This window comes from Schistocerca nitens, chromosome 6 (genome assembly GCF_023898315.1).
Source record: "Schistocerca nitens isolate TAMUIC-IGC-003100 chromosome 6, iqSchNite1.1, whole genome shotgun sequence".
NCBI lineage: Eukaryota > Metazoa > Arthropoda > Insecta > Orthoptera > Acrididae > Schistocerca > Schistocerca nitens.
This window is the reverse complement of record NC_064619.1, coordinates 446,363,393-446,376,171: the sequence shown is the minus strand read 5'-3', so window position 1 is coordinate 446,376,171 and position 12,779 is coordinate 446,363,393. Positions and strand designations below refer to the sequence as shown.

Here is a 12,779-nt window from a genome sequence, read left to right as displayed (position 1 = left end):
CAACCAACAAGCCGTCTGTCTGGATGAATGGGCACTGACAAACTGTGGCTAAAAAACAAGAGGACCACCCTGTTGCTGAACACATTGCCAAACATAATATCCCTTGTTTCAATGACTGCTTCACTGTCTTTGCCATATAGATCCTTCCCACCAACACCAGCTTTTCTGAATTGCGCAGGTGGGAACAATACATCCTGCAATACATCCTATGTTCCTGTAACCCTCCTGGCCTCAACCTTTGTTAGTCACTGTCCTCACCCATCCAGCCCCCTCCCTGTTCCTATTCCAGCACTAAACAGCTGTCATTTCACCATCACACCCAGTGTTTTAATTTCTTTTCATTTCTCTCCTTTCTGCAACTTACCCCCCCCCCCCCCCCACCTTCTCTCCTGCCCTCCGTCTAAACTGTAGCACTTCACTTTCCGCCACCCCCACCATACTATCCCTCCCCCTCCCCACCTCAGCCTCCTCCTTACCCCCACCCAGTCACCACTCCCATCATGCACTGGTGCTGCTGCTCGCAGTGTGGTTTCAGTTGTCTGAGACTGCAGACGTGTGCGCAAGTTGCGTTAGTGTGTGTGTGTGTGTGTGTGTGTGTGTGTGTGTGTGTGTGTGTTGCTGACAATGGCCTTAATGGCCAAAAGCTATAATTGTGTGAATGTTTTTGTTGTGCCTATCGCGACTCAGCATCTCTGCTATATGGTGAGTAGCAACTTTCCCTCTCTATTATTATTGTTTATCTTGTTGAGACCTGGCTCAGTCAAAATCATGTCAGAAGCACACCTGTCATTCAATGTGGTTCAAAAATAACTGGCATCTATCATGCAAAATCTAACAATTGGAAAATTCAGAATAGAATGTAACAGTATTATGAAAAGAATAGTTGCTACTCATGATACAACGGAGATGCTGAGTCACAGATAGGCACAATAAAAAGACTGTCAGAAAGTGATTTTTCAGCCAACAAGGCCTTTGTTGAAATCACGAAATCACACACACACACACACACACACACACACACACACACACACACACACACACACACACACCTGTCTCCATAAATTGTGCTCATTCTACTCGAAAGTAGGGAGACAGGTGTGTGTGTGTGTGTGTGTGTGTGTGTGTGTGTGTGTGTGCGCGCGGCGCGCGCGCGCTTTTCTCCCACAGCTAGAGAAAGGAATTTCATTCCGAAAGTTAGCAAACTTTTGTTTGTGTATCTGTCAATGACACAGCACTTCTGCTTTCAGTGAGGCATCTCTTTATTCCTAATTAATTTATTATTCTCAACCACCTTTCTGTGCATTATTATCGCAATAAATAGAAATTTCAAGTAGTATTGTACTTACATAAAAATCAGACTATAGTACAAAGCTCACGAAAGTGAGCACACAGACTGAATACAACAAAAATCTCATCTCATGTAGGCATATTTTACAGTTCCGTGTTTTCAAATAGAACTAGTGCCAAACTGAGTGTGGCGATTAAACTATCAAAGAAGTAGATGAAGGCCAGTAGGTGGCACTAGCATTGACCATAGAAATATTGTCAAAGAGTAACTTACAAACCTGACAAAAATATTTATACTACTACGGCTTGATTTTTATGTAAGTATGATACTAATTGAAATCTCTCTATATTACAATACTGAGATGCATACTTATGCAAATTTTCTATCATTAATTTCTCGTACACTTCATTCCACAGGTTCTGTCTGATGATGAAATTCTGAAACACGCAACACTTAATAAAGAATTTTGCGATCAAGACCTTTTTTTTTCTAAGTACTGTCAATAAAGTCAGGTCTGTCTGCAGCCATTAGATCTAAAATAGTTCTGCTATGTGTGGGCTGACAAACCAGTTGCTCAAGTTGAGTTTCAAAGAAAGTACTAAGAACTACTTTTCAATGCTACCTGTCCATTTATGGTTGAATGCATACATTTCACAGTCTGTATCTGGCAGGTTACTCATGTGGAGAGTTCAATTTAAAAAATCTGTTCTCTTAACCAAGCCGGTTCACTGGTCTGCTCACGCAAGCTGGCTCACTCTCACACCTCAGCAGTGAGCAACCAGCTGATTCACAGTGAGTAATGGAAGGGGAAGAGGAAAGGAGGAGACAGTAGAGGAGGGGAGGGAAGGTGATGGCAGGGGGAGGGTATGGGATGGGGTGAGTGGGGAGGGGAGGGGAGGAGGAATCTGAAAAAGGTATGTCACACTCAGCACGATTAACTAATGTTAATAAGTCTATTCTATGGCCACTAATAGTTATATGGAGGAGTATCATTTCACGCTGGCTATCTAATGACTTTTGTGGCAAATTTATTTCCTAAAACTGTAACACTGATGAAAAATGGCAATGAAATGAAACCTCTCAGTTTTTTAAATTTCTATTTGCAAAGAACTTGGGGCAGCTAAATACGAAACATTATATTTGATACGACTGATGCAGCCTTATGATTAATATCTTTTTCGGATGAAGCTTATATTGACAACCACTTGAATTTTGTAACTATCTTATTCATACGTTACACACTGAAGTACTGCATATCAATGACTACTACTTACTTTGAATATAATAGAGGGAAACATTCCACGCGGGAAAAATATATATAAAAACAAAGATGATGTGACTTACCATACGAAAGTGCTGGCAGGTCGATAGACACACAAACATACACACAAATTTCAAGCTTTCACAACCAATGGTTGCTTCATCAGGAAAGAGGGAAGGAGAGGGAAAGACGAAAGGATGTGGGTTTTAAGGGAGAGGGTAAGGAGTCATTCCAATCCTGGGAGCGGAAAGACTTACCTTAGGGGGAAAAAGGGACACGTATACACTTGCACACACACACATATCCATCCGCACATACACAGACACAAGCAGACATTTGTAAAGGCAAAGAGTTTGGGCAGAGATGTCAGTCGAAGCGGAAGTACAGAGGCAAAGATGTTGTTGAAAGACAGGTGAGGTATGAGTGGCGGCAACTTGAAATTAGCGGAGGTTGAGGCCTAGCGGATAACGAGAAGAGAGGATATACTGAAGGGCAAGTCCCCATCTCCGGAGTTCTGACAGGTTGGTGTTAGTGGGAAGTATCCAGATAACCCGGATGGTGTAACACTGTGCCAAGATGTGCTGGCCATGCACCAAGGCATGTTTAACCACAGGGTGATCCTCATTACCAACAAACACTGTCTGCCTGTGTCCATTCATGCGAATGGACAGTTTGTTGCTGGTCATTCCCACATAGAAAGCTTCACAGTGTAGGCAGGTCAGTTGGTAAATCACGTGGGTGCTTTTACACGTGGCTCTGCCTTTGATCGTGTACACCTTCCGGGTTACAGGACTGGAGTAGGTGGTGATGGGAGGGTGCATTGGACAGGTTTTACACCGGGGGCAGTTACAAGGGTAGGAGCCAGAGGGGGAAGGTGGTTTGGGGATTTCACAGGGATGAACGAAGGTTAGGTGGACGGCGGAAAGACACTCTTGGTGGAGTGGGGAGGATTTCATGAAGGATGGATCTCATTTCAGAACAGGATTTGAGGAAGTCGTATCCCTGCTGGAGAGCCACATTCAGAGTCTGATCCAGTCCCGGAAAGTATCCTGTCACAAGTGGGGCACTTTTGTTGTTCTTCTGTGGGAGGTTCTGGGTTTGAGGGGATGAGGAAGTGGCTCTGGTTATTTGCTTCTGTACCAGGTCGGGAAAGCTGTTTTCAGGTTGTTGGTGTAATGGTTCAGGGATTCCGGACTGGAGCAAATTCGTTTGCCATGAAGACCTAGGCTGTAGGGAAGGGACCGTTTGATGTGGAATGGGTGGCAGATGTCATAATGGAGGTAGTGTTGCTTGTTGGTGGGTTTGATGTGGACAGACGTGTGAAGCTGGCCATTGGACAGATGGAGGTCAACGTCAAGGAAAGTGGCATGGGATTTGGAGTAGGACCAGGTGAATCTGATGGAACCAAAGGAGTTGAGGTTGGAGAGGAAATTCTGGAGTTCTTCTTCACTGTGAGTCCAGATCATGAAGATGTCATCAATAAATCTGTACCAAACTTTGGGTTGGCAGGCCTGGGTAACCAAGAAGGCTTCCTCTAAGTGACCCATGAATAGGTTGGCGTACGAGGGTGCCATCCTGGTACCCATGGCTGTTCCCTTTAGTTGTTGGTATGTCTGGCCTTCAAAAGTGAAGAAGTTGTGGGTCAGGATGAAGCTGGCTAAGGTAATGAGGAAAGAGGTTTTAGGTAGGGCGGCAGGTGATCGGTGTGAAAGGAAGTGCTCCATCGCAGCGAGGCCCTGGACGTGCAGAATATTTGTGTATAAGGAAGTGGCATCTATGGTTGCAAGGATGATTTCTGGGGGTAACAGATTGGGTAAGGATTCCAGGCGTTCGAGGAAGTGGTTGGTGTCTTTGATGAAGGATGGGAGACTGCATGTAATGGGTTGAAGGTGTTGATCTACGTAGGCAGAGATACGTTCTGTGGGGGCTTGGTAACCAGCTACAATGGGGCGGCCGGGATGATTGGGTTTGTGAATTTTAGGAACAAGGTAGAAGGTAGGGGTGCGGTGTGTCGGTGGGGTCAGGAGGTTGATGGAGTCAGATGAAAGGTTTTGTAGGGGGCCTAAGGTTCTGAGGATTCCTTGAAGCTCCGCCTGGACGTCAGGAATGGGATTACCTTGGCAAACTTTGTATGTGGTGTTGTCTGAAAGCTGACGCAGTCCCTCAGCCACACACTCCCGACGATCAAGTACCACGGTTGTGGAACCCTTGTCCGCCAGAAGAATGACGATGGATCGGTCAGCCTTCAGATCACGGATAGCTTGGGCTTCAGCAGTGGTGATGTTGGGAGTAAGATTAAGGTTTCTTAAGAAGGATTGAGAAGCAAGGCTGGAAGTCAGAAATTCCTGGAAGGTTTGGAGAGGGTGATTTTGAGGAAGAGGAGGTGGGTCCCGCTGTGACGGAGGACGGAACTGTTCCAGGCAGGGTTCAATTTGAAAAGTGTCTTGGGGAGTTGGATCATTAGGAGTAGGATTAGGATCATTTTTCTTCGTGGCAAAGTGATATTTTCAGCAGAGAGTACGAGTGTAGGACAGTAAATCTTTGACGAGGGGTGTTTGGTTGAATCTGGGAGTGGGGCTGAAGGTGAGGCCTTCGGATAGGACAGAGGTTTCGGATTGGGAGAGAGGTTTGGAGGAAAGGTTAACTACTGAATTAGGATGTTGTGGTTCCAGATTTTGTTGATTGGAATTTTGAGGTTTTGGAGGGAGTGGAGCTGGAAGTGGGAGATTGAGTAGATGGGAGAGAGTGGGTTTGTGTGCAATGAGAGGAGGTTAAGGTTTGCTGGAAAGGTTGTGAAGGGTGAGTGAGTTGCCTTTCCGGAGGTGGGAAACCAGGAGATTGGATGGTTTTTTGAGGTGGAGGGTGGCGTGCTGTTCTAATTTGCGGTTGGCCTGTAGAAGGATGCTCTGAACTGCCGGTGTGGATGTGGGAGAGGAAAGATTGAGGACTTTTATTAAGGATAGGAGTTGATGGGTGTGTTCATTGGCTGAGTTGATGTGTAGGTGAAGGATTAGGCGGGTGAGGGCAATGGATTGTTCAGTTTGGAACTGATATAGGGACTGATGGAAAGAAGGGTTGCAGCCAGAGATGGGAACTTTAAGTGTGAGGCCTTTGGGGGTAATGCCAAATGTCAGACAAGCCTGAGAAAATAAAATATGGGAGCGTAATCTGGCTAGGGCGAAGGTATGTTTGCGGAGGGAATGTAAATAAAACTTAATGGGGTCGTTGTGGGGGTGTTGTGAGGGTGACATGGTATTAGAAGGTGGAAAGTGTAACATGAGGCTGAAATGAAAATGAAAATATATGGGGAGAGATAAAGGTGAACTAGAAAGCAACTGGAGATCTGGTGTGAAAAAAGGCGAAAAAGTGTTGGTTAAAGCTGGGCTGTGTTGATCCTGTGGTGAACTTTGGTTGGTAGACAACGATGTGCATAAAGGTTAGGTGGTTGTGTTGCTGCCAAAACACGTTAAAGGGTGGAGAAATTCGGGAAAATTTCGAAAAAACTACGTGTAAATGTATTAAAAGGAGTGGTTTTGTGGTGGCAGATTATGAGAATGAGGCTAACAATTGTCTAACGAAGAAATAATGACGTTAAAACCTGTGGGAAGCGGCTAAAAATGATTAATGATGTGGGAAAAACGGAAATGGAAATAAAGCGAAAGTTATTAGAACTAGCCGAAATGGTTGTTTAATAGGTGAAAGGAACTGTTTGTGAACTAGAAACGGCGGATTTTATAGCAGCGGTAGTGTTGAAATCAGGAAAAAAAAAAAAATATTTTTGGTTATGGTTTGGAAGTGGGTTACGTATTATTGAGTATATATAGGCGGGATAAAATTGTATAGTAGATTATGGTAAAAAGGAGAAGGTGAATACAAAGTGAACCTACTGGCAAAAACCCACGTGATTTACCAACTGACCTGCCTACACTGTGAAGCTTTCTATGTAGAAATGACCAGCAACAAACTGTCCATTCGCATGAATGGACACAGGCAGACAGTGTTTGTTGGTAATGAGGATCACCTTGTGGTTAAACATGCCTTGGTGCACGGCCAGCACATCTTGGCACAGTGTTACACCGTCCGGGTTATCTGGATACTTCCCACTAACACCAACCTGTCAGAACTCCGGAGATGGGAACTTGCCCTTCAGTATATCCTCTCTTCTCGTTATCCGCCAGGCCTCAACCTCCGCTAATTTCAAGTTGCCGCCGCTCATACCTCACCTGTCTTTCAACAACATATTTGCCTCTGTACTTCCGCCTCGACTGACATCTCTGCCCAAACTCTTTGCCTTTACAAATGTCTGCTTGTGTCTGTGTATGTGCGGATGGATATGTGTGTGTGTGTGTGTGTGCGAGTGTATACGTGTCCCTTTTTCCCCCTAAGGTAAGTCTTTCCGCTCCCGGGATTGGAATGACTCCTTACCCTCTCCCTTAAAACCCACATCCTTTCGTCTTTCCCTCTCCTTCCCTCTTTCCTGATGAAGCAACCGTTGGTTGTGATAGCTTGAATTTTGTGTGTATGTTTGTGTTTGTTTGTGTGTCTATCGACCTGCCAGCGCTTTCGTATGGTAAGTCACTACTACTTATTTTGTTTTTCACTAAAGTATCAATGTCTTGTGCTACTTTCTGAGCACTGCTAATTTGAGGACACACTTTTAAATTGAAGTCAGTCTTCTGTAGGTAGATTTCATTCTCTTAACTGCTGCAAAAAGTTGCTTGCACAAATTTGTAGGGCCAAATATGAACATAATCTTAGTTGCAAACTTGTGAAGCTATGAAAATTTATATTAAAGACAATTTTTTACAAGTCTAACAGATTTATTTTATTATTAAACTTATCACTCAGCTGTCCGTCATACAGCAGGTCCATAATATCTTACTGGAGCTAGGCACCCTGAACTGACATGTTATAAATTGATGCTAGTGTGACTGACCTTTGCTTTGACGTTCCTAACCTGACCATACTGGTGCTTTTCATTGATTTTAGAAGAGCTACTCTCCACATTAAGCACTGGGCCATTAAGTATATATGCTTGTATTTAAAACTACGGTGAACTTAACACAATGTCATTCCTCTGCTGAAGACAGCACAGTTTTGTACTTCCCCTGCACTATATAATGATGCCTGACAGCCACATTTTACTGTGAGCGGTGAACACTCACTATTCAGGTAGTGAACGAGCATGAGCACTTGTGCTCATCTGTACGCCTCCTGAACAGGCATGCCATAAACCGTATAAAATATAGTTCACCAACAAGTTGAGTAAGCATCCCAAAACATACCTTCTGCACCGAAATACAAGAACTATAAGAAGTGGATGGGATAACTGGCAAGTTAGGAGTTCAGTGATATGACTACATTTACAAGGAAAAGTCTACATTTAATGCCAGCCAGCATCTGAGATGTACATTGATGTGGTTCATAAGAAAGAAACTCCTGACTAGACCCCGGACTTTTAGTTAAAAACTTTTTCTTTTCCTGAGTTCATAATTGCAAATAAATTGTACTTATGCATTTCATGACTAATTAAACTCAAAACCATTAATTTTATAGTACCTAGAACAGACTTTTATGACATTAATGCCTATTTTTGCTTATTTCAGCTATAAAATCCTAAAAGATACCTACTTCTTTAATTTAACTTAAAATTCTTGTATTTTTGTTAGATTAGATTTGCTTACAAGACTGGCAAGCATTCAACAAAGACGTTAGTTGTTATGTTTGTATGCTTCTTAGATTTTAGTGCCAGTTTGGAATTGTGATATTTGGGAAAAAAATGTCTGTAGCTCATATAGCCCTGATCTACTGCCTGTTTCCACACAGAAAGTAATTCATAGACCTTGAACTGACATCAGATAAAAGAAAAACAACAACAACAGAGAGGAGACTTAAAGCTGCGTAGCCACTGAAGTAAAAAGGTTCACCTCACTCCTTAGTTACACACACTCATTGTAGACAAGTGAGGCCATTGTTGAATTTCTGTTATCCAACAACCAAATTGAACTAGTATGGAGTGTACAGATGGATGCTTGAAGTGTAAGATGTTCATTGTTCAAAACCCATTCTTTCAGTGCGCAAATAGTTCAACAGAGGAAAATGCCGAAATCTGCTAGTTGAAAGTCTAGTTGTATAAGACTGTGGCTACCAGAGTTTCCACACTATACAACAGATGGAAAAACTATATTCTGCCAAGCATGCAACAAAGGGGTTAGCTGTTAAGTTTTTATGCTTCTTAGGTTTTCCCGCCACTTCAAAATTGCAAATTTCTTCTCATACCTTTCGACACCAGTGCATTTGTGAAGCAGATTAATATATAAATATAGTTCAAAATTAGAGTATGAGACACTGGGACTCAACTGTTCACTTTGATTATTATTTTTAAGTAGCAGTGTTCAATTTTGACAAAAAGGAAAAGTAAACAATTTTTAAATGCCATACCTGTACGACAAAGCATACATGTTTTTAAAATGATGCACCAAGTTCTGATCTCTTTTTTTAAAGTTTTGAGTTGTGACAAAAATCTGTTCAGTGACAGGATAGTTGGAAACCCTTAAATCAAAAACTGTATTGTAAGTTTTTTTTAATTTTATTTTGATCAAATTAAGTGGCAGTGTCACTTTAAAAATATCAAATGCTTTTATATGCAATTCTATATAGCATCTAGTTTCCTTCTTTTATTAGTTTTGAATGAAAAAGTCCCACTTAGCTGAGATGGAATATTACACAAGGCAAATGTTGAACTAAAATCAAAACTGAAGCAAACACATTTCACAATGACATCTGATGACTACACCAAAAAGAACGAACTCTGCAGTTGACCTGTGTCATGCTATTGTGGCAGCAAACATCCCCTTTCGAAAACTAAGAAAATCCTATTTTATAAGCTTTCCTTGAGAAGTGCTGCCATCAGTCTGTTTTTCATCAACCTTATTTTTAATGACTAATAGTATGCTCACATGTCAACAATGTGCATTTTACATTATGTTTAGTTTTTCTGCGGAATACTTTTTAGGGCCTATTTCAGGTTTTATATAGCCTAGACAAGGTACTGAAAGGGCCTATTTTAAGCGGCTAAAATGCTTTCTTAGTGACCTAAAAATCCAGTCTACTCATGACTTATATGAGTTTTGTACAATGAGAAGATGGAAAAGTGTATCGGTAATTCTTTTTCACACAGGCTAGTATCACTGACCTTGTTTACTTGGACATATTAATAGCCACTTTCAGGGACTAGTATGCTTACTACGAAGACAGGTGTGAAGCTCATAGATAACAGACTCATTAAGATCACTGTACATCATTGTGGATCAATATGTCTTTACAATAAAGTGTCAGTAAGAATAGGTCAGACTTAGTTTCCTACCATCCTTTTTGAATAAATTAGCATTAATGAAAATTGTAGCAGTCAATCTCCTCAAAAACAGCAATAGTCCTTCTACTTCATTCAAATGGGGCAATTCTGTTTCTCTGATAACATGAAATGTGGTAAATACTCGATGGTTTGTAAGTGCTTGTGAATCTTAGCACATGATCAGTTCACATTTCTTTATTTCTGGAAGTCACTAACCATAAAAAGTCAGTAATTTTTGCTTCTATTTTGCTATTTCTTGTTTGAGCTGCAAAGTATTTATCAAAATATTAACAATGGGATTTCAATTTTTCCCAGTATATATTATGTCTTCTCTTCCATTTTTGATTGCATACAGTTTAACGTCCATGCATAAAACCAAGAAAATTCAAAACAACTACATGCAATAATCATTTTGAATAAAGCAAAACATAAACAAAAGACATACCTCGTAATGACACTTCCAGAGGTAATTTTGGCAGGGGTAAATTGACGACATCATTCAGTTCAACCTCCTTTTCTTCTATGAAATGAAGTTCCCTACCCCCACCAGATGCAAATCGGAAAGGAATGTGGTCTGGTGCATATATTCCATAAAGTGGCTGAAAAATGAGTTTACCTTGATTAATAAAGGATGCTGAATGGAAAGCAAAGAGTATTGCTAAATTCAGGATGTACAACCATTGACCATAAAACAAATGAGATTACAATGATATCCACTTAATACCTTCTTGTCTGCTCAGAGGACAACAACAAATGTTAGTCCTCTTACTGAAATTTACCATGGACTTCAGCATGCACATGTAGACCCAGGTATATATGCAACCTGCACTACATGTCATTTACACCAGAGCGCATGAAAGAAGCAAGCAAGCATGACAGAACAGTTAACAAATGTTCAGCATCATCAACTTGCATACACCCTAGAACAAAGGTCTATACTGGTGGGATGGAAGACAGCATGAGAGAATGAGCATCCATCATTAGAACAGTACGAGCTCCGAACTCTGCATTATTGTCACTCCCCCCCCACACACACACTGGAATCATCCACATACACATTTCATTCAATTACACTACTTACTGCCAAGATGAAAAACTTGTTTTGGTTTTGCTTTAGGGCACAAAAAAAAACAACTGGGGTCATATATGCCCAAGTCAAAACTATAGAACATTAACACAGAGAGGAGTTCCAATTGACAGAATAGAAGACAGCTAAAAACAGGCATGTGGGAAAAGAGCTAAAAAAGACACCATACAGAAATGGAGGTCCAAAATTAAAAATTAAATGGCCTTCGCCATATTGCTTTGGCGGATAAAAAGGAAAACGCGGTCGACAGGCCGTGCGTCATTTGCTAAAACGCCCGATAACACAGATGGCAAACCCAAGAAGGAATGTAAACGGTTAAAAAATGGGCTTTCCATCAGGAAGTGGCAGACAGACAAAACTTGGGCACAATGAGTACAAAGTGGTGGGGTAGCACCACTTAGCAAATGACGATGACTAAAAACGCAGTGCCCAGTACACAGCCTAGTTAAAATGACCTCCTCCCAGTGCAATGGCTGAGAGGAGGTCGTTGCTGGGAGAGGCTTAATACATCACAGCTTATTCTCGTGAAGGGAGGACCATTGGCGATGCCAAAGAGACACCACCTCCTGGCAGACAAACACAGAGATCATCTGAGGGAATATAGGTACTCAGGGGCTCAGGTACAAGGACTGCAGCTTTGGCAGCAGCCTCATTTCCTGGCAGACCGATATGACCAGGAACCCCAGAAATAGCACACTGGCTCCACCAAGAGTGAGCAGTTGACAGTTTTCCTGGACCTGCTGCACTAAGGGATGGGCAGTGTACAGTGCACGTAGACTTTGAAGGGCACTGAGTGAGTCTGAGCAGAGGACACAATTCAAAAGGCTGTGTCGCTGGATGTACTCCTTGGCCTGATATGAGGCGAGAGCTCGGCTGTAAATGCTGAGGAGTGTGCTGGAAGCCGATATCGAAAGACATGGGTGCCAACAACAAAGGCACACCTGACCCCATGGTCAGTCTGAGAGCCATCAGTGTATACAAAGGTAATATTGCGAAGATTGTGAAACTGAAGGCAATAGACCGAGACTTAGACTGAGACTGGACTAGTGTCCTTAGGAAACAAGTGAAGGCCAAGGTCAACACTGGCCGCTTCACAAAGTCAATGTGGTGAAGGGTTCACACCCACCGGGAAAGGTGCAGGTAGTGTGAAGTTAAGCCCTGTAGCAAGTGCTGAAAGCGGTGATGAAAAACTGTTTTATTTGCATGGAATTATTTTTTCTATCAAACACACTGTTGGCAATGAAGCAACCTAACTGCGAATGCTCTCTGTGTGAATGTACCGAGGTGAAGAATGTGTGAATTTCCTTTGACAATTCACTGGAAGGTCAGCAACCAGCTGAATATCAGCAGCAGCAGCAAATGTGAATTGCCTAGCTTGAGCTCACCTACCATTTACACCAAAGAGAATCCTTTGTTTATTAGTGCTCATTCACTTGTGTTCCCTCCAGGATAAACTAGGCTTTAGGCAATTGGTAAAATATTTTCATGGCAGATACATAATCATCAGTTTTGTGGTCGTCAGCCTCAGACTGCAAACATATCACACTGAATAACAGTGGCAATCCAATGTGAATAAAGCTATTGTAACAACTTAATGTAAAAGACATTGTGGCAATGAAGTGACTGTATCATTACATTTCCAAAAAGCTAACAACTTCATCTTGGGGTTGAAGCTCACTTTTTGTCTGTGTTTGCTTTCAAATATACAGGGTAATTCCATGATGATGTTACTAACTTTCAGTGAGGATGGAGAAGGGTAAATGTGTCAATCTGAGGTAAGAGAACCAGG

General features: G+C 42.0%; 1 protein-coding gene across 1 annotated transcript in view; it reads right to left on the bottom strand.

Annotated features, from left to right (window-relative positions):
- The window catches only part of LOC126263741 (transcription initiation factor TFIID subunit 6), a 140,557-nt gene that overhangs the window by 107,823 nt on the left and 19,955 nt on the right, over positions 1-12,779 (bottom strand). The window contains exon 3 of the mRNA XM_049960924.1: positions 10,349-10,502. Within this exon, the coding sequence (XP_049816881.1) occupies positions 10,349-10,502 (154 nt within the window). The remainder of the gene's footprint in view (positions 1-10,348; positions 10,503-12,779) is intronic.